Here is a 19,086-nt window from a genome sequence, read left to right on the forward strand (position 1 = left end):
TGCTTACATGCTTAGAAGTAAACCACGTTTAGCTTCCTTTAATGCTTTTCCATCTCTATTTTTGTGCATTAAGATCAATTTCATGAACTTTCCTGGGTAAGATGATTGCCAACGGCAGGAAGAATGTAGTAAATTAATTATAGATGTGTGTTAAATTACTTTCATTACCACTCTGAGTTCTGGGAGGGAGTTGTGTGAGCAGGATGACTGATGAAACAGTGTTTTTACATATTCCCCTGGTAATGGATATTTTTACTTGCCTGCCAGTGTTGTTTCTCAGCTCAGAGAAGCTGGAATTACACATTTCAGAAAATGGAGGCTCAGTCTAAAATTGAGCTCCAAAGATTGCCAGAAAACCGTGGCTAAGACAGACTGGCTGGAACACAAGCTGTCTATTCAGGGCCTTGGTGATGCACAAAGGTGAACTGAGGGAGGATTCATCCTCTTTACATCAGACACACCCAAATCCAAAGGAGTCACTTGCATTTGGGGCGTTGTTCCTACACACTGACAAAGGCGTAACAGCCAAAACAAAAGTCAACACGAGTGGAAAGTTATTTTCCATATTCACCTTATAACAACCTTGGTGCAGGATATTTTCTAGGGATTAATGGCCAGGCCAGTTTAATGGCTCTCTGCTGAACTTCAGGCTATCAACTTTTCACAGCCTATCATTAATCCCTGGAAAATATCTAGGTTCATAGCAGATATGAGTGAAAAATAATACACATGTGAAGGTAAGTCTAGTGTTATATATATTGGGATTGGTGAAGGTAGGTTTTTAATCATGCACTGGCCCTAATTGCTAACTCCAGATGCACTTCAGAATGCAAGTAAATGAGGTACAGCTTAGTTACACTGTAATTACAAAGCAGTTTCACTGCACTTCTATTTATATGGTGTATAATTACTATCTTCTCTGGCTGAAAGCTGAAATTGTAATATCATTGTCCCTCATGTTTCATACTGATATGTGCTACAGAATACTGTATTTTGAAGGATATCTGTAACAGGTAAGTCAGAGGACAAATAACTACTCAGTAAGTTAATTCGATTTATTTCTAGCCACTGCACTCACAGTATTTTTTGATTTAAAAAAAAAGTCTAAAGAAATAAGAAATATGAATCAACATACATCATGTCCCAGGTCATGAGCTATGAACAAACTTTATTACACAGTTTGTCCTGCCTGGAAGAGTGGAAAGGGGAGCCCAGACATGGAAAGCAACCTGTGTCCCTTCCTCAGTCCCTGGCTGTGATCTGGGGGTGGGGGTGGTGCTGAAAAGAGCTCCCCTCTCACTTCCCATTGCAACTGGCACCTGGCTGGGATCAAAGATGCACCACCAAAGATGCTTTGAGGATCCCTCCTGACACCAGATTTGAGTGACTCAATCTTTTAACACATCAATCCTGACATCACAGAGGAATGCAGCCCCTGCATCCCAGCCTTCAGCAGGAGGATTTTCCCTTCGATCTGTCAGAGCAATGCTGGATGCGGGTGCATGCACGTGCACACAGGGTAGGGCTATCTCAGAAGTCTGAAGCACATCACAGAGATTTCCCTCCCCACGCTGCCTGTGCAGGAACAGGGCTGTGGAGGTTTCCATTAGACTTGTAGAAGTGCCAAAAAAACCTCCACAGTCTGCTGGGAGAATAATTAGAGTTGGCAAGTTTGCTCAACAAGCACTCCTTATACATAGTATTAATGGGTGATAGGTAGAGTCTGTGGTTTTTTCACTTAATAATGCATGGAACTTCCTAGATATTCTAAGGCTCTCTCTGTGGAGTTGTGCTTTGTGATCAGACGCATAACTAATGGTCGCGACTGATTACATACTGATTAAAACTACTTAAGAATCTCATCTGTCCAGGAAGGGAATGCCAGGCTTTGCAGCAGGGAGCAAGTGCTTGTCCCTATTTCATTTCAATTGTAACCATTCATCTGATTTGAACATCAAACAGGATCCAGGATTCATAAGGAATCTGATGTGCCAGGATTAGACCTTGAAGCTGATATCTTTGGTGGATGAATATATTCCCCTTCTTGGAAGCCAATGGATTTGACCAGGAAAGTGTAGAAGCACATTCTTGTTTGGTGCCTATCCCAAACAGCAGTGTTCCCACAGGAGGTGGGAATTTCTTCTTGTGACACATTTTGGTGGGATACCTTTGCACCCAGCCGTCAGAAGTCTGAAAAACTCTGGAGAGCCTATGGAAAGCCTATGTTTCTCTGTGTCTCTCTTTCCATGCATTTAGTCTGGTGTGAAAAATGAAAAATTATGGGCTGGGGAGCTGGAGCATGGGCTGGACCACTCAGAGATGATGAGGGTGTAATGGTGGGCAGTACCAACTGAGGTGTGCAGACCATTAGACTGTCAGATACTCTGTCTGAAGTAGATCCAGACTTTGACTCCTAAGGCCAAAGTGCAGGACTCTGTCCTGTGTGTGCATTGAGGGACATCCCTGTCCTTTCCAGCGTAAGATACATTGGAAATAGATCTATTTCCTTCTTAACCCTCCTAAAATCTTCTGGGCATGTATGCCTTGATAGGTGAGACTAACACAGACCTGTGTTCACCAAAAGGCTTTGAACTCTATGCTGGCCTGTTTTTGGATTGCCTCCAGCCTTTCCCCCAGTGTGGGCTGGGAAACACAAACTCTGCCACCTGCAAGCCTCTAGTGTGACATTAATAAGCCTTTGCAGAGGAGCAGTGCTGGACATGCAGTCTCTGAATGATCTCCAGAGGTCCTTTCCAATTTCAACCATCCTGTGATTGTGTGTGTGATTCTGTGATAGCTGACACAGACAGCCTTGGGCACCAAGTATCTGTCACTGACTTACCTGTGAAATCAGAGAAATCAAAATGTGAATGCATCTTTTGAACACTGGGAGGGACTGTTATATCTGGAGGCTACAAACCTGGGTGTCCATGCCAGACTCTCCGTGAATTGCATGGTCCCTGCATGGTGCTGCTCCTCTGAAGCTGTCCCTGTCTGACTTGTGCTGTAACAAGCTTCTTAGGCTGTCCAGCAAATTGCATCTTGAAGAGTTGACTAAAATATGATCTACAACTCTTAAATGACTTTGTAGTGCTTCAGAAATGTTGGAATAGGGGGAAAACATACTGTTAAAAAGTATGAAAACTGAACGTTATGACAGCCAAGTGCTGTGTAAAGTTAGTACAGCTGAATAAGGGAGTTTAAAAAGACTGAGGAGAGGGAGGTCATTAGAGGAAGCATTTGCAGTCCAAAATCATCAGTAATACTAAAGTTGAAGACATGTAGAGTACATTTCAGAAAGTAATAACATATAAACAAACAAATACTAAAAAAAATACAGATAGTTTTTAACTACTGTCCAAATTTATGCCTTTTTAGAGGGAGGGTACATATAATTTTCCCCTTATATAGACATCCTCTCTAACAGTTTGATTGATGGGCTAAGGGCTTGGATATCTCAAGCCATGTGGGACTGTGTTTGTTTGAGCCTTTAGACACCTGCACTGTCAAACATGGGGAGCTTCAGCCTCTGCAGAAGGTGCAGCACAAATGTTGTCACAGGGTCACACCTTGACCAGTGCAGGGCTCTGCAGGACTAAGGGTTGTAGAGTGTATCAAAGGGAATTTTGTGATGCTGCTACTGGTGATAGCAGGTTCTTGAGAAGACCCCATTTACCCAGGGATGTTCATTTTTCTGGTGTCAGGATGTAAATGAACCTCTTTCCAAGTCCAAGCTAAAGCACAGCAATACTTTAGTGAGTGTCAGAGCAGACAGCAAATCAAATCTGTGTTTCTGAGCTGCGCTGCCATTGTGGCAAGCTTTGCTGACAGTTATGAATGTCACTCATCAAAACGCCCTCACACAGTTCTGATAAGTCTAAATAACACTATTTTATAGACAATGTCACTGTCACTGCAGAGGGCATGACAGTCATCTTTTAAATTCCTTCCAGATGTAATCTGAATGCACCTGTATTGTCTACGAGGCGTTTTCTGAACGCAGCCAAATAAATTTGGTGTCAGCTGCCATGGGAACTGTCCTTCTGAATAATCTCCTGTGTCACCTAAAATGATTGCATATTTCAAACATATAGGTTGGCACTTCATTTGTTTGTTTGCTTGCTTACTAATTTTTAACACAGTTACTACCAAGTTGCCTCTACTCATCCGTGGTTCCGGACTTCTCAAGTCTCCTTGCACTTTCTAGACATGCTTCATTCTTTCTATTTAAATGATGCTTTTTGTGTGGGGCAAAGCAGCACCTGGCCCAAGGTGTGATGGCAGAAAATGTCCCATTCTAGTAGCATGACACTCCATCGTGGCAGAGTCACTGCTCTAACATGCTTTTAAAAAGGGAGGGAGGAAGGTGTACAAATTTTGCCACACCAAAGTAGTGAAATATTTGAATTCTACCTCCATGCCTTTGAATTTGGAAAGCTAGATATGGGAAGGGTAAAAGTGAGGGGAACTGTAAATAGAAAACAAGCTCATGGGATAAATCTAAATCCAATCCTTGGTACTTGTCACACCTCCCCATCAAACACCACTCTGTTGGCTTCTTTTGAGGTTGTTGGGAATGATGGTTCAGCATCCAAATCAGGCTCTTGATGAAGTTCAAGCAGCCCTGGAAACAATGGGCAATAGCTTGTAATAAGGTCACAAGCTAATGAAATATGAAAAAAAAGTCTTGTAACTGCACTCCAAAGAAAGTGTTTGCAATCATCCCAGCACATCTGATATCCCAAATATCCCCCACGTGCCTAGTACGAATATTTATGGCACAACACTCGCACCTCTTGACTTGTTTACACAGGTGCTTTCCAAACCTAAGCAAATATGAATATTGTGTTCAATTTGCCACAGAAATCACTAAATTAGATGCACAGGCAGCTTCTACTCCGTCACAAGAGCTTTTTGTAATGGTTATTTCATATTGCACTAGTCCTTTTTAATAACTAAAAATGTTCTTAGAAAAGTTTGAGAGCTTTCCAAGAAAGGATTACAGCTTGAGTCTGCAAGGTGTTGCATTCATGGGATTTGAGTCAATGAAGCATTTCTAGGGCTACTCACAGGCTTATAAGTACGGAGTTATTTGGCATTGCTTTGCTGCAGTGATTAGTGGGATGTCATGATCGGGGTGTAGGGTGGCAGGAGGAACAGGTAACAGGGAAGAGTCAGGCCACCCACCACTGAAAACCGGCCATAACCACCAAAATTATCTTAAAATAGTCGGCTTCCTACCTGATAGAAATAATGCCATAATTTCAAAGGCAGTATAAGTTTCTTTGACAGGAGGGTGATTAGGTTAAATGAAGTAGCTGCTTCATGTTAGAAGAATTCTGAAGCTTTAAAGATCTACTTACCCAATGAAACATTTTTTGCCCTCGGGGGCAGTTTAACAAAGGCATCTTTCCAGGAGGATTTTCACAGACAGCTGAACAGAATGACTTTTTATTAAAATTTTTATCTGTATTAACAAAGTTTTATGACTTAAAAAGCTTGCTTGGGGTTTCTGAGAGGCAAGGAGCCTGAGTATCAGCTCCTGCTGTAAGGACAGCTGGGGATCTGGGTCATTGCACTGAGGATTAATTGATACAACCTGGTGGAAAGGTATGAAAATAATCTTGTAAGGTCCTTGCCAGGTCATTCTGCACTGCTTTTAGACTGCTGGGCCCACACAACTGGAGGTGTGAGTCAGGCTGGCCCAGACCACCGAGGATATCAAAAGAATCCAAATCAACAAGAACATGAGGTTGTGACCAAGAGTTGTGCGACCATGTGCATGGAGCCAGGACTGGAAACTCTCTGAGGATAAACTCCTTACTGAATCAAAAGGCTGCATTACACACACAGGCAAATGTTAACTCATTTAATTTTTTAAAATAGTTTTATTAAGTATATGACAGCTTCCAGAAGGCATATTGGAAAATATTCATGACCTTCTATTAATGCCTTTTTTAATGAAATATGACATAGATATTTGACAGAAATAAAGGGTATTAAAAACAAGCACTGAAAGCCTAATTATTTCATATAGATTTTGGTTTTTTCAGACAAAATAGAAGTTACAACATTAGGCTAAAATTTAAGTCCTACTGAAGTCAAAGACCACTATTCAAAGAAAGAAAAGAATTCACAGAAAAGGTTTTGTACAAAAAGATATGAATTATCCAATTTTAAGAGTACAGTGTATTATGGAAATATTTTTACAAGCCTTTCTTCATATTGTGTACACAAGTGACAAGAAAATACAGTTCTTCAAAGACAAAACCATGAAAAAAAATGATCTGATCACATATGAGTAACATTGAAGCAAAGAAAAAGGAGAACTAACCTTTGGACTAGTTTTAGATTTGGATTTGGGTGATCTGCCGGAAAAGTCCTTGTTTTCATCTAATCAAATCAATGAAATTCCTCAAAAGTTTGATGGTTCAACTGCATGATGTCATGCTCAGCATCCATGGCTCTTGGGCAACAGCTGCTTGGTATAAAATACATCAGAGTGCAGATCTTCCCAGCTCAAAATCATCAGCACAGGATGAAAGCCTCCTAAGCGCTCTCAGCTCCACCTCCATCACCGACCTGGGCAAACTTTACTTAATGCAACAGGACAGCATGAGGCCAGCAGGTATTGCAGTGCCAGCACCAGGGAGGTGCCTACTCCAGCCCAAACAAGGGGGAAGCAGCTGGGTTTGGATTCCCTCCAGGATGGATGCAACTTAAGCAGGTTAAAAAAATATGGCACAAGGTCCCAGCTCTGAGACAGTGTTCAAAATCACTAATCCTGAGTAATATGAGGCACACAGCGAGCAGACTGCGCTGCAGAGTGGGCTGTGGTTTAATGCACTGCTATCCATGGTATTCCCTATTTTCTAGCAAGGGGATACCTGTGCTCAGCAAGGCTTTTAGGCATCTAACTCAGGGCAGTGGATTCCGTTTCAGTTCTGCCACACCTAAGCTTTGTCCACTGATGCTATGACGCCTGAAGCTCCTCTGTGCTCCAGTTCTTCATTTGTACAATTAATTAATAGTGGCAACACTTACTGTCTCACCAGGGTGTTGTAAAGAAAAAGCTCACTAGAAATGACTCAGAAATTGGATAATAAGGACTTTGTAACCTCCTAAGGAAAATTTAAATTTGCACTGTTCGAATGTAGATCAACGGTTAAGCTTAAGACTAAATTTCTGCCCCGTGCACACAAAGCGCCTGAAGAAGGACTCCTGTATCATGTTGTCCTTGTGCTGGCTGCCTGCAAAAAATCACCTTTCCCTTTTCTCTGGGGAATGGGAAAAATCTAAAGGAAAATCTTGCAGGAGCTTTGGTATGCAAGTGGATACTGCAGTGTCCCAGCAGTTTATAAGAACCAGGACTTGTTTCTATTCTAGTCTTCTCCTACAACAAAGAAGAGGATGCACATGACAGAGAATAGAGTAAAATTTAAAAACCTAGTGTGATTTCACAGCTGGTGCTCACTTGAGCAACCCAGAAGTCATTTTCCATTTAGCCCATGAGAACAGGTTTAAACTTCTTTTGTGCCATTCATTTCCTTCTTTACTCCTTCTCCCTCTTCTCTCAAAGGTTCCAGCTCAGGCTCATCCTGTGTGGAGTCCTTGCTCCAGTTTTTTCTGCCTTCATTTTCTGTCCTTACAGATTTAGGATCCTCTTCTTTTGTCTTTCTTTTCTTCTCCTCCTTGGCAAGCATACGATAATTATAATAATTCATGATGAACAGAAATGTTCCTGCCAGGACCATCACAGCTCCACATTTAATGAACATATATTTATAGTCCCCAAAGGTATCAATAAGAATTCCTGTAAAATATATATTAAAAAAAAAAAAAAAGGAAATTTAGAGATAAAGGCAAGGATATTGTGTTTTCAGATCCTATATATAAAGGAACATCCTTGTGGCTTTAGGATAAGACATTCTCTGAACTTCTGATGTCTTCCACAAACACCCTGAGCCTGCAAATACTGAACATGTGTTGCACTATACAGCCTGTGGGTAGTTGACATTGGTACAGGTAATGCTAATTTGCACAGTTCAGTAGAAGGGGACAGAACCTACACTGCTAAGTCTGGACTTTTAAAGCACACCTATGTTTTCCATGCTGAACTATTCCTCTGATCACAGAGCCTGCAGGCAGCCTTTCCACTGACTCCAGTGATCAACTACAAGGAAGTCCATTTGGCTTGGCAGTCAAATAGTGGCAGCTTTTGGGACGACTTTCATGAAAAGGCACCTGCCCACTGGGTCTTGTCTCAGGCTCTTGGCAGAGACCCTCAGATTTATTCCACCACGGGTCACTCACCAGCATTAGAAGGAACCCAGCTTTTGGTCACAGCTGCCCTTTCTGCATTTACACTCATGATCTTAAGTGGAAAGGGCACAGCGTGAAACTGGAAAACATTAGTTCCAGGGAAAGCAAAGATGATGCTGTCAATGTCAGATAATTTCAATGCCAAGACAAATGTGACAGGTTCCTCTCAAAGGTTAATGCCTCTGCTACGGAGTTACAGAGTAATTGAAGGGAGGCGGCTTAATTGAAATGTCACCGTTCTCCATTATGTCAAAATGTAATGCAAATCTTATTGGGATTATGATCCTGAGCATTAATTCCCATTTACTGGGCAACACAGACCATTCTTAACATTCCAAATCCTAATTAAAGTAAGACCCACTCCTAACCTGGCCTTCACAGTACAGACAATCTTCCCTGAAACTGGCCCATCATCCATTAGCTCTCTGACTTTTTGGAATATGTTCTCCTCCTCAGAAAGAGGGACCTTTAATTACTTCCTGATTGACCCTTAATGTTGAAAAGCTGATGATTAATTATCCCACTGCACTGCACTAACAAGGGCTTTTATGGTCACCAAATGGATCTCCTGATCACAAAAATAATAATTTTTAACTGGTTTTGGACAGCGTTTTTTCCTGAATCATCCCTAGCTGACTTGGTACACCATTTTCAATGCACTGTGTTTTTCATGCTGCTGGTGAAACATCAACCAAATGCTAATTGCAACAATTTTTCCTTTTCTGCTCATCAGGATGACCTAGAGGTCTCCTAAATAGTTTGCAATGAGAGTTTTAATGAGTAGAGTATTGGAAAATTCAACAGTAGGATAGTCTTGCCTCTTTTCCTTTGAGAATAAGATAAAGTCATAAAACACACTGGGAACAATTTACTTAGTTCATTAAAGCAGAACCCTGCAGTAGGTTATTAAAATGCCAAAGAACCAATAAATTTGCTGCTTATTAAAGTGGTGGGGAAACCCTACAAAACTAATACTACTGATTATTACACAGAACTGTTTTAGCCTCATTAGCAATCTCTGGTCATTAACTTAATCTCCCACACAGAAAATTATATAATTCAGAAAATGGTCATTTTAAAACGGTATTTTCTTTTGTTTGTCATTAATTAAATAATGAATCTCTAAGACAGTAAGAGGGTACAGCTGCTTCTGTCACACTGTATGAGCTACATAGTAATATGAAGAATTAAACAGCTCTGCAGGATGTGTCATATGGAGCATTAGCCAGATCTCAGTTTTGAATCCAGGAAAAGGATTCAAACTGCAAAAAGAGCACATGCTATAGAGGGAATAATAAGGCTGTTAAATCACAGGAGATCACTGCCCTTACTTATCTTTAGATGACTGAAAGTCCTCCTGGAGACTCAATACTGTCCACATGGACCTTTGTGGGCTCTGCCTTTTGATATTTCAAACCATGCCATCCAAAATAAATCTTTCTTAAATTATTTTTAGAACAGACTTAAATCTTTCAGCTGCACTAAGATGACTGAAATTCCTAAATGGTGTACTCAGAGCCTTAGAGACAAACAGCAAGGTTTGAGTCAACAAGAGGCTTTCATAGAACTGCTGTGTTATACTTAAATTGTGGTGGACTCCAGCCTTTTGCAAAAGGAGGAATCTCCAGGAGGAGTTGTCTGAAGTGCAAGGTTCTTGGTGTTGTAGGAAGTCCCACTCTGCAAGTTTAGTTCAAGTGTTTGAAGGGATCCAGGATTAAAAGATGACCCTCCAAGACTGACTTCAACTGCAGGACTACACAGAAAGGAGGAAAGAGGAAATGCTGGAGAAGACGTCAAGGACATCCTTTCCTGTCCAGTCACTAGTGGAAAAATAATGATTGGGAGGCAGAGAAAACACATTTAGAATAATTTCCTGCAAACTGTGCTTGCAAAAGTCTAAATCCAAGTGACAGCACAGTGGCAGCAGAGGAGGAAAACACACTCACCTCCAATAGGTGGTCCCAGCAGTATCGTGCAGCACTCGGCGATGGTGACGAGGCCGACAGCGCTCGTGAAGCGGGCAGCTCCCACCAGGTCCATCAGCGTCTCAAAGAGCATGGCACACACCATGCCAAAGGCCAAGCCAAAGAAGCTGGAGTATACCGCGAGCCCTGTGTAGCTGGAGGCCAGCGGGCACAGGAGGTGGCAGGCACCATTGAAAGCAATGGCGAAGCTGAAGAAGTACTGAATCCGTGGCCTCACCCACTTGCTGTTGGCAACGATGCCGGTGGCGGGGCGAGCAACCATATCCACAATAGCAAGGATGGAAAGGAGGAAAGCGGCTGAATATTCATCGATGCCAGTGTGCTTTGCATAGGGTGCCAGGAAAACGATGGGGGCAAAGAATCCCAGGAACATGAGCACATTTCCGATCAGGTAAATCAAGAACCCTCGGTGTTTAAAGAGGGAAAAATCAAGGTACTGGTTGACTTTTTCAAAGCAGTCCTTTTCTCCTTCATCTTCTGTTTTGTTCTCCATGGGGACGTTCAGGGCACTACTCACTTCCTTGCCATCTTGAGTGATCTTTCCTTTCAGAGCATCTTTCCCTTCCTCAGTCACCTGGGTTTTGACCAGTGCTGTACCTGCCCCGATGGGTCTGAAGAGAGCTCCTGCCACACAGCAGTTCAATAAAATTGCCCCAAGAATTAAAAAGCTGCCCCTCCAGCCAAAATTGTCAAAAAGGAATTGGTTTAAAGGTGCCAGGGTGCAAAGCATCACAGGGCTCCCTGCCATAGCAAGACCATTCGCAATGGGTCTTCTCTTCAAGAAGTATTTCCCTATGATTATCACTGATGGCTGAAGGTTGAGAGCAAGGCCAAATCCTGGAAAAAGGTCAGATAAACAAAGGAAGATTTGACACCCATTTCTCCTCAGCTCATTGTTTAAGGAAATTCACAGGCAATTGGTTCACCAGTGGCTCTTCAATGCAATCTGGATACAAATGTTGCTCTACTGAATGCGGGCTTTGGTGGATCGGTGCCGTGTTTGTCCCTGCCGGTCCCTCGTGGCTCCCAGCACCCACGCATGCACCCATCTCACCCTCGCAGGTGGTTGTGAACAGCCGCTCACAGCCACAGTCTGGGCACGAACCGGAGACACAGAGCCGAGAGGGGCTCTCTGCCTGCGATTCCGAGGTGTTTAATGGCAACACCCCAATGGGAACAGAGGCAAGAACACAAAACCAAAAGCTCCCAAAGGCGGGCAGAGCATCCAAAACCAATCGTCTGAGGGCTCAGGGGCAGAGGCAAGGCTGAGTGACATTACAGGGGCCAATGGGAAAAGGGATGGGAGGGGGAGAGGGCCAGTGACCAGCAGAGTCTAGACAAAGGGAGAACTTTCTAGCACAGTGTTGTAGGGAGAGATCACTTTTAGGGTAACTTGGGGGGTGTAAAGTGGACTTAGGCACCGCAACATCGCTCAGGGTGTCTCTGAGTTCTGGCTGTCACATTTGGGTAACCAGACTCCAGAAAAACTCTTTCAGTCAGAGAATGCCCCTTCATTTTGCACTGCAAATCTCTTGGGTGGCAAAACTAGCACCAAGAGTTTGCTTCAGAGTGAACCCAAATTATTCCCTCATGGAATGCTGGTGGGTTCTGTCCAGATGCAGCAGCCTTGCTGGGGGAGAGGATGGTTCTATTTTTAAAAAACGGCAACTCCCAGTTCCAGGAAGGTTGTTTTGGCTTGGCCAGTGCCAACCAACAAAGTACATCCATCAAGGGCTGGCCTTCCCTTCCATGGGCACCCAACTCTGCTGCCGGGCAGCCAGACCTGCACAGAAAATAACATCACCCTCCTCAGCCATGACTGATTTGGTGCTGTGAGCAATTCAGGCCTGATGCAAAAGATTAAGAGGTCTGCAAGTACACAGCAAAACCGCTACTGAGGATGCTAATTACATGGGACCCTAGAGTGTTTCTTTTAATTAGAATTTATTTTTATTGCATTTAGATATATAAATGCCATTTTAAATCTGTATTGCTAATTCAATTGGCTAATTCAATTCCACCTTCTCCTGCACAGGTGGAATCTGAAGGCAGAGATACCAAATGCTGTGATGGTCTCAATTTTCTATGTTTGAGAGCGCTGCCATATAGAACCATAGAATCACAGAATCAGTAAAGCTGGGAAAGACCCCTAAGACCACAGAGTCCAACCTTTGATCAATCATCACCTTATCAACTAGACCAGAGCACTGAGTGCCACATCTAGTTTTTTCTTGAACACTTCCAAGGATGGTGAATCCACTGCCTCCCTGGGCAGCCCATTCCAATGTTTAACCACCTTTTCAGTGAAAAATTTCTTCCTGATGTCCAACAATTCTTCCTGATGCCCAACATCAACAATCAATAATCAAACATCAATAACATTTTCAAGCATTTCTTTGACATGCAGTATTTTCACAAAAAGTTAATTTTTCAGAACTCCATCAAAATGGCATTTAAAAGTCATGCCACATATTTTCCACTCCATCATCCAGGAAAGAATGAGCCACATTAGAACAAAGCAGAAATGTAATCCTTGAAGTGATTATATTAGAGAACATGAATCCTGAAAATAGGGTCATGCAGATTTTTTCTTGTTCATTAGTCGATATAATTAGTTTGTTTAACTGTGCAGTACGTAATTAGGCATATTGCTTTACAGAAGAGAATTTACAAAGGTCAAGGTCCTCAAAATTAATTAAGGAGCACTATCATTAGTCACTGATAGAGTAGAATCCAACTGATGCAGCAGGATCCAGCTGATGCTGGATAGCTTCATTTTAAATGGGTTTACAAAATTATGATTTTTGCCAAGGCTAAATTTTTTTTATTACTTTGAAGTTTACAACATTAAAAATAAATTGAAATGGCAACATATTAAAATAAATCTGGATACAAAACATTCTCAGCATGAACTTTTTTAGATAGTCCATCTATTGGGCAGGGCACATCTTTGGGAAGTGCAGCCTGCTTATAATGCATATAAGGCCAAATTCAGCATGACCTGGGAACCACAGAGGAAAACCACAGCCCTGGTTAGAGAACACCCTTGGACAGTGCTGAAATACAGAAATGCATCTTCTTTCACCTGAGAAGATGCAGCACAGCAGGTGAGAGTTCGCATTAACTCCCCACTTCCCAGGCTGGTCAGGAAGGGCAGAAATTGAACCATCATTTCTACAGAGTCATTTTTGGTAGGAACACACCACATGTCTTCCAAAGGAGGAAAATCAGACTGGATGCCAGCTACCCACTTAAACAATAATCAACTCAAATTTTTTATTATGTGAACATTAATTTGCCAGTCAGACAAATCTAATTTAATATTACCTCATGCTCTTCCCATTAATTAAATTTGGAGAGTTTCAAATTGAATAACTGGAATTTCAATTTACTTTAAGCTTTTGGCTGACTTTAGTAGGAAATATTTACGTCCATTTTATTGCAGTTTTCAGAAACTACAGCAGCTTTTCCATAGCTGGAATTGTTACTCAATAACCACATTTTCTCCCCAGGGATACGACAGAGAGGTCTGTCAGTGGTGTTGCAAGAACAGAAGCAAACCTGTGCCAGAGGGAGTGTCCTTTCCTGTATTAAATACATCTCACTCATATTAGGAGGAAATAAGTGGTGCTACAGGACTCAGCTGTCTAGTTATTGATCTTGTTCTTACTTTATTAGTAAGGAACAATCTGACCAGGTATTTCAGAGCTCAACATTTACAGCCATGGCAAAGACTCTACTCTCATTAGTCCATATGCCTCACCCAAGATCCCATTTTATTTCATGGCAGTCTAATTGGTGCAGATTGAACTAAACTCTGGCCAGTCATTACAACCTTGCAATTTGCTTTGGAATTTGCTGTTTCTACCTCAGACTTCAGAAAAGGTTGCATGTTGAAGCAGCTATTTAATGCATTCAGGCTGGCATCTGTCCAGGTGGACAGCTTGGAAACCCCATTTCTTTTTCTAAGCGCTGTAGGGAAACAAATGGGAAGAGGCTGTGGGGTTTCCAGTGCATGCAAGGTGCCTTGTGCAGCCTGGAATGCCATCAAGGACAGAGCTGCCTCCACCAGCAGAGCCTGGTTCCTGCTCTGCATGCAAATGGAAACAGGCATAATCAAGTCAGGAACTGAGATTGCTGTGTCTAATCCCTCCACTGCAAACAGATACTTCCTGCTCTGCTCCTCTGAAGAGATTTCTACTAATATGCCAAAGGCACAGGACTGTAGCAGAAATCTCCTGGTACCAAGACCTTGTTTTTACCTCCATCCTTGTGATTTACATGAACACAGACTTTTACATCAGTCTGTTTTCTTTCCAGGCTAGTAGGAAGGAGGCTAGAAAGAGTGTGATGTTCACAGATTGCTTTACAGTTGCTGCAAATGCCCTTTACAAAAGCCTCTCTCCTCATGCAGCAGCGCTGCCACAGCTGCAGCATCGTAATTGTCCTTGAACGGTTCCATGTTAGGCCTGACCAGCAAAAATACTTCAAGCTTAATTAGAGACATCAAGCATGTTAGCAGGCTTACAAGCATCTTCTCTTCTCTGTCAAGTTCATATTCCCTGCCCAGCACACACCCTGTGCCTGGAGATGATGGGTTATCAGCCAACACCTCATCTGCACAGCTGCCCTTGTTCAGCAAGCAGGAGGAAAGGATGCACATAACAAAAGATGTCCTCTGCTCAGAGGAAGCAACACAGCATTGCAGAGAAAGAGATGTGGGAGTTTTAGCCCTGTACCTTGGGACTGGCATGAGGGTCACCTGTGTGCACTGAGCACTGCCCACACTATCGGCTCTCTGCAGTGGGTGATGGAGTAGACTTGCAAACACATTCAGGGGCAAGCAAGAGCAAGGTCTTTATCAATCCTAGGTCCATTGGGGTTATGCACAGAATTCCCTCCTGTCATGTTTTTAGCCAAGTGCTTTAGAACATAGAAGCTGGTGCCTTCCTACAGCCCTGTTTCTTGCCTGAGTCCTTCTGCTCACCAAAATGCATGGAATATTTTTTGCAAAGGACTTATGGTTTCCATGTGCTAATCCAACATTAGTCAACTTAGAATAACAGAATGGCTTGGGTTGGAAGGGACCTTAAAACCCATCCCATTCCAACTCCCTTGCCATGGGCAGGGACACCTTCCACTAGACCAGGTTGCTCCAAGCCCCGTCCAACCTGGCTTTGGACACTTCCAGGGATGGGGAAGCTACAGCTTCTCTCTCTGCAAACTGTCCCAGGGCCTCACCACCCTTACAATAAAGAATTTTTTCCTAGTATCTAATCTAAACTGCCCTCTGTCAGTTTAAAGTCATTCCCCCTTGCCTTCCTATTTGTTTAGCAGAAAATGATGCAAGCTCATGCATTAATAAATATTGGGAGACATTGGTTATTTTTATTTCCCATCACTTTGTTTCTGGAGTCTCTTTCAAGGAATCTGCAAGATTTATCCATCGAATAATAACACAGCTTCATTTAATTACAGTGACAGTCCTTAGGAAGAGTAAGGTTTAAGAGAGGGAGTCCTACACGGGGATTTATTCACTACTCTACAGATTCAATAAAGTAATATTGATATAGAAGAACAGGGTGACAAACTTTCTGTCCCAATTTACTTGCTAGTGGCTGGTTTTATTGATTTTAAATGTTGAGCTCACATTTTTACATTCAGAAAGCAGCAACGCTTAATGCATCTGAGGAGAGATTGGGAACATTCATTAAACTATACACCTGGCAACCTCAAAAGCCAATTTTGAACTCATTGTGTCATGTTTTCAAGCAGATGTCCTAGCCGCACTGGAAGAAACTTTCGCTGAACTTTATCCAAAATAATAAAACAAAAATACTTACAATTAAGCATCTATAGTCACACAGGTGGAGAGCTCTAATCCATCTACCTCTAAAAGCAATAACCTGGCACCTGCAGGCTTTAAAGACACTGGACTGAGCCTATGCCTTATCCCATTTGAATTTCCAATATAGAATTTCATATTTCAATATAGGCAATTCCAACTGGAACTTCAAGAAGGAAATACAGTCGGTTTTTTCACAACAGGGAGATTGTTGCCTGTTTCAGACTACTCCAGCAGTTCTTATCTTCACATAAAGGACCTCCTCACCTTACAAGCTGGCAAAGGGCAAGTAAACTAAAGCAAACCCCTGAAATCTCATTTCATGTATCTCACAGAGGAAAGATAATACACAGTAAAATAGGAACATGCCACACAATACAGCCACACCTGTACCCAGAAGGACATGCCTTGCCCAGGGCAGAGCACCCTCAACCTGGGTTCGCTGCAGGGGGAGCTGAGGGCACTGATGGTCACCAGGGGGACACCCCATCGTCCCCAGCACCCTGGCCCACAGCACTCAGCTGCAGAGAGTACAGCCCTGCCTGGATCCCACACAAGATGTCCAGGCAGGAACATGGCGCCAAGCAGGGAATGTGCTCTTTGCTAAAATTCATCTGGAATATTGATAAGGAGGGCCCCTGTCCCACCAGCTTTTTACCTCACCAGATTTTTATCTCAAGCTTTTTATCTCACCAGCTTCCCATTGTGTTTGTGTTGGTCCTCACATTGCCCAGGTGTGGAAATCCCAAGCCATCAGGAAGGAGCCTCACATGTGGAGGGGAAGGAGATGCTTTGTTCTCACCTGTGATGAAGCCCACGCAGATGTAGAGCTGCAGGATGCTGGTGCAGAAGGCGGCTGAGATCATCCCCACACCACACAAGAGGCCCCCGAACATGACCACGGGGCGGCTGCCATAGCGGTTCACTAAAATGCTGCTGATGGGACCTGGGGAAAGAGGGGAAAAGGGACCTTGAGGTCATATCTTCTGACAGAAGGGCATGTTTGACACAAAGCAGGTAAAACTCTGCAATATCAATGGCCCTGAGTGCTGCTGACAGCTTCTAGGGTGAGTTCAGGAAGAAAATGCGAAAGCAGAGATGAACCACATGGAGATGGCAGCATGTCCAATGCAACAGGTGACAGCTCCTGCCCCCAGGACTTTCAAGTGTCACCAGAGAAGGCAAACAGCAATAACAAATCATGTGAACACAGGACCCCAGCACAGGAGCTTCTTGATTTATGATGATGTTAAACTATACACACAAAGCAGGGGTTCATATTGCAAGGCTGATATCACAAATGCTGTTGCATTTTTAATGCCTCTATTTAATGCAATTCCAATACTGCTGACCAGAACTGAAGCTTCAGCAGAACAGTTGTTAATTAAATCTTAATAGCAGTCCATGTAGGTAGAAAAGGTTTGGGATGATGGATTAGCCAGAGCTCAAAAGAACCAGTTTGTCTTTGCATATATGCAAAGAGGAGGTTCAAGAAAGTGCAAAATTATGAAGGAGGGAAATGGCTTGACAAAACCTGTGCACACTGAAACAAAGAATTGAGATTTGAGGAAGTGAGACCAGTAAAAATCAGAATCACAGTATGATATATATTGGAGGGACTTTGATAGTACCTCAGGACCAACCTCCTGCTCAAAGAAAAGCCAGGTCTGAAATTGGAGCAGACTGAGAAGCCACAACTAGAGAAGGCAAACTGAACAGGAAAGAGCAGTCCAGAAGTCCAAGCTGTGAGACGTCAGGAAAAGATTCTGTATTACTCAAAAATCCTGAATTAAAATGCTTCAAAAGTGATACTGGAAATGAGGAAGGGGAATACAGGCAGATTTAATATCTGAACTTACCCGGCTATTTGTGATGCTACTCGTCATACAGTAATGGCGTTTCAGAGCCCAGTGAGCCTGTCTGCCTTCACTCCTGCCACTTCCCACACCAGCCACACACACACAATACTGGAAACAGGTATTTTAAACTCACAGGCATCTCTGAAGAGTTGGGCTGTGGGACCCACCTTACCACAGAGCCATGGCAGGATATTTACCTTTGCTTAAATAATCTCAGCCAGAAATAGCTCCGGAGCTCTCTCCAGACCCTGCAAACCACAGCACTCCCGATCACAGGAACGAAACCCAGAAACCCCAACACTCCCTCAGCATGGCTGACAGCATCTGAACAAGTTCTCAGCTGTTATATTGTGCAAGAATAGAAAACAGTGGGTATGGCTGGTTTAATCTGGGGAATGAAGCCCATAGAAATACTTTCCACTAGATGTCTCTACATCAAACAAGTCAAAACACTTATAAATTAAATGCACACAAGCACAGTCTCAACAACATCCCTGTAACTGTGTGATCTGTGATCTGGTCCCAGCAAATGCACCATTCAATTAAAATTTCTCTGTGTGTAATTATGTGGAGAGTTTTTCTGCTAATCTTGTAACTCGATTCACACACCTGCATCCTTTTGCTGCACAGCACACTACAGAATTCAATGAGGGGAAAGAGATACATATTTCAGACCAGCACAGTGAGAAAGAGACCCCCTTCTGTCTGAGTTTCCCCCAGTCAGCGCCTAAACTTGCATCGTGCTTGAGCTGGTCTCAGCACGTCCTGTAATTCAGTAGATCGAGCCAGTGTTCCTCAGAAAGGCACCAACATATTCATCTGCAGCCTAAGGGTATGCAACTCTTCCATTTTTCAATTTTCCACATGTCCGCATTTCTGCAGAATCAATCTAATTACTCAACTAAGAAAATGTGGTTTCAATTACCTTCGCCCACTGGCAGAGGGCTTTCACCCTATACGATGCTGTACCATGGAGCAAAGCATTTAAAGCCTGCAATACTCCTGCTAAGGTTTCTCTCCTGCTCTGATCTGGGACAGCTACCATGGAGAGAAGCCCACGAGAGAAAAAACAGAA

The 19,086-nt window shown here is 42.9% G+C and overlaps 1 protein-coding gene across 3 annotated transcripts in view; it reads right to left on the reverse strand.

The window, feature by feature from the left end:
• Positions 1 to 5,868: 5,868 nt before the first annotated feature.
• The window catches only part of LOC121658058 (monocarboxylate transporter 2-like), a 35,306-nt gene continuing 22,088 nt past the window's right edge, over positions 5,869 to 19,086 (reverse strand). For 2 of the 3 annotated variants that reach the window (XM_042014470.1, XM_042014461.1), the window contains exons 3-5: positions 16,955 to 17,098; positions 10,269 to 11,144; positions 5,869 to 7,813 (exon numbers count right to left, since the gene is read on the reverse strand). In XM_042014470.1, the coding sequence (XP_041870404.1) occupies positions 7,521 to 7,813; positions 10,269 to 11,144; positions 16,955 to 17,098 (1,313 nt within the window). In that variant the 3' untranslated portion in view covers positions 5,869 to 7,520. Of the gene's footprint in view, positions 7,814 to 10,268; positions 11,145 to 16,954; positions 17,099 to 18,208; positions 18,234 to 19,086 lie in introns of those variants that run through there. The other variant, XM_042014479.1, reaches the window with a different exon arrangement.

Source organism: Corvus kubaryi, unplaced genomic scaffold (genome assembly GCF_017639235.1).
Source record: "Corvus kubaryi isolate FWS band 111438036 unplaced genomic scaffold, C.kubaryi_AGA036_p1.0 136, whole genome shotgun sequence".
Lineage (NCBI taxonomy): Eukaryota > Metazoa > Chordata > Aves > Passeriformes > Corvidae > Corvus > Corvus kubaryi.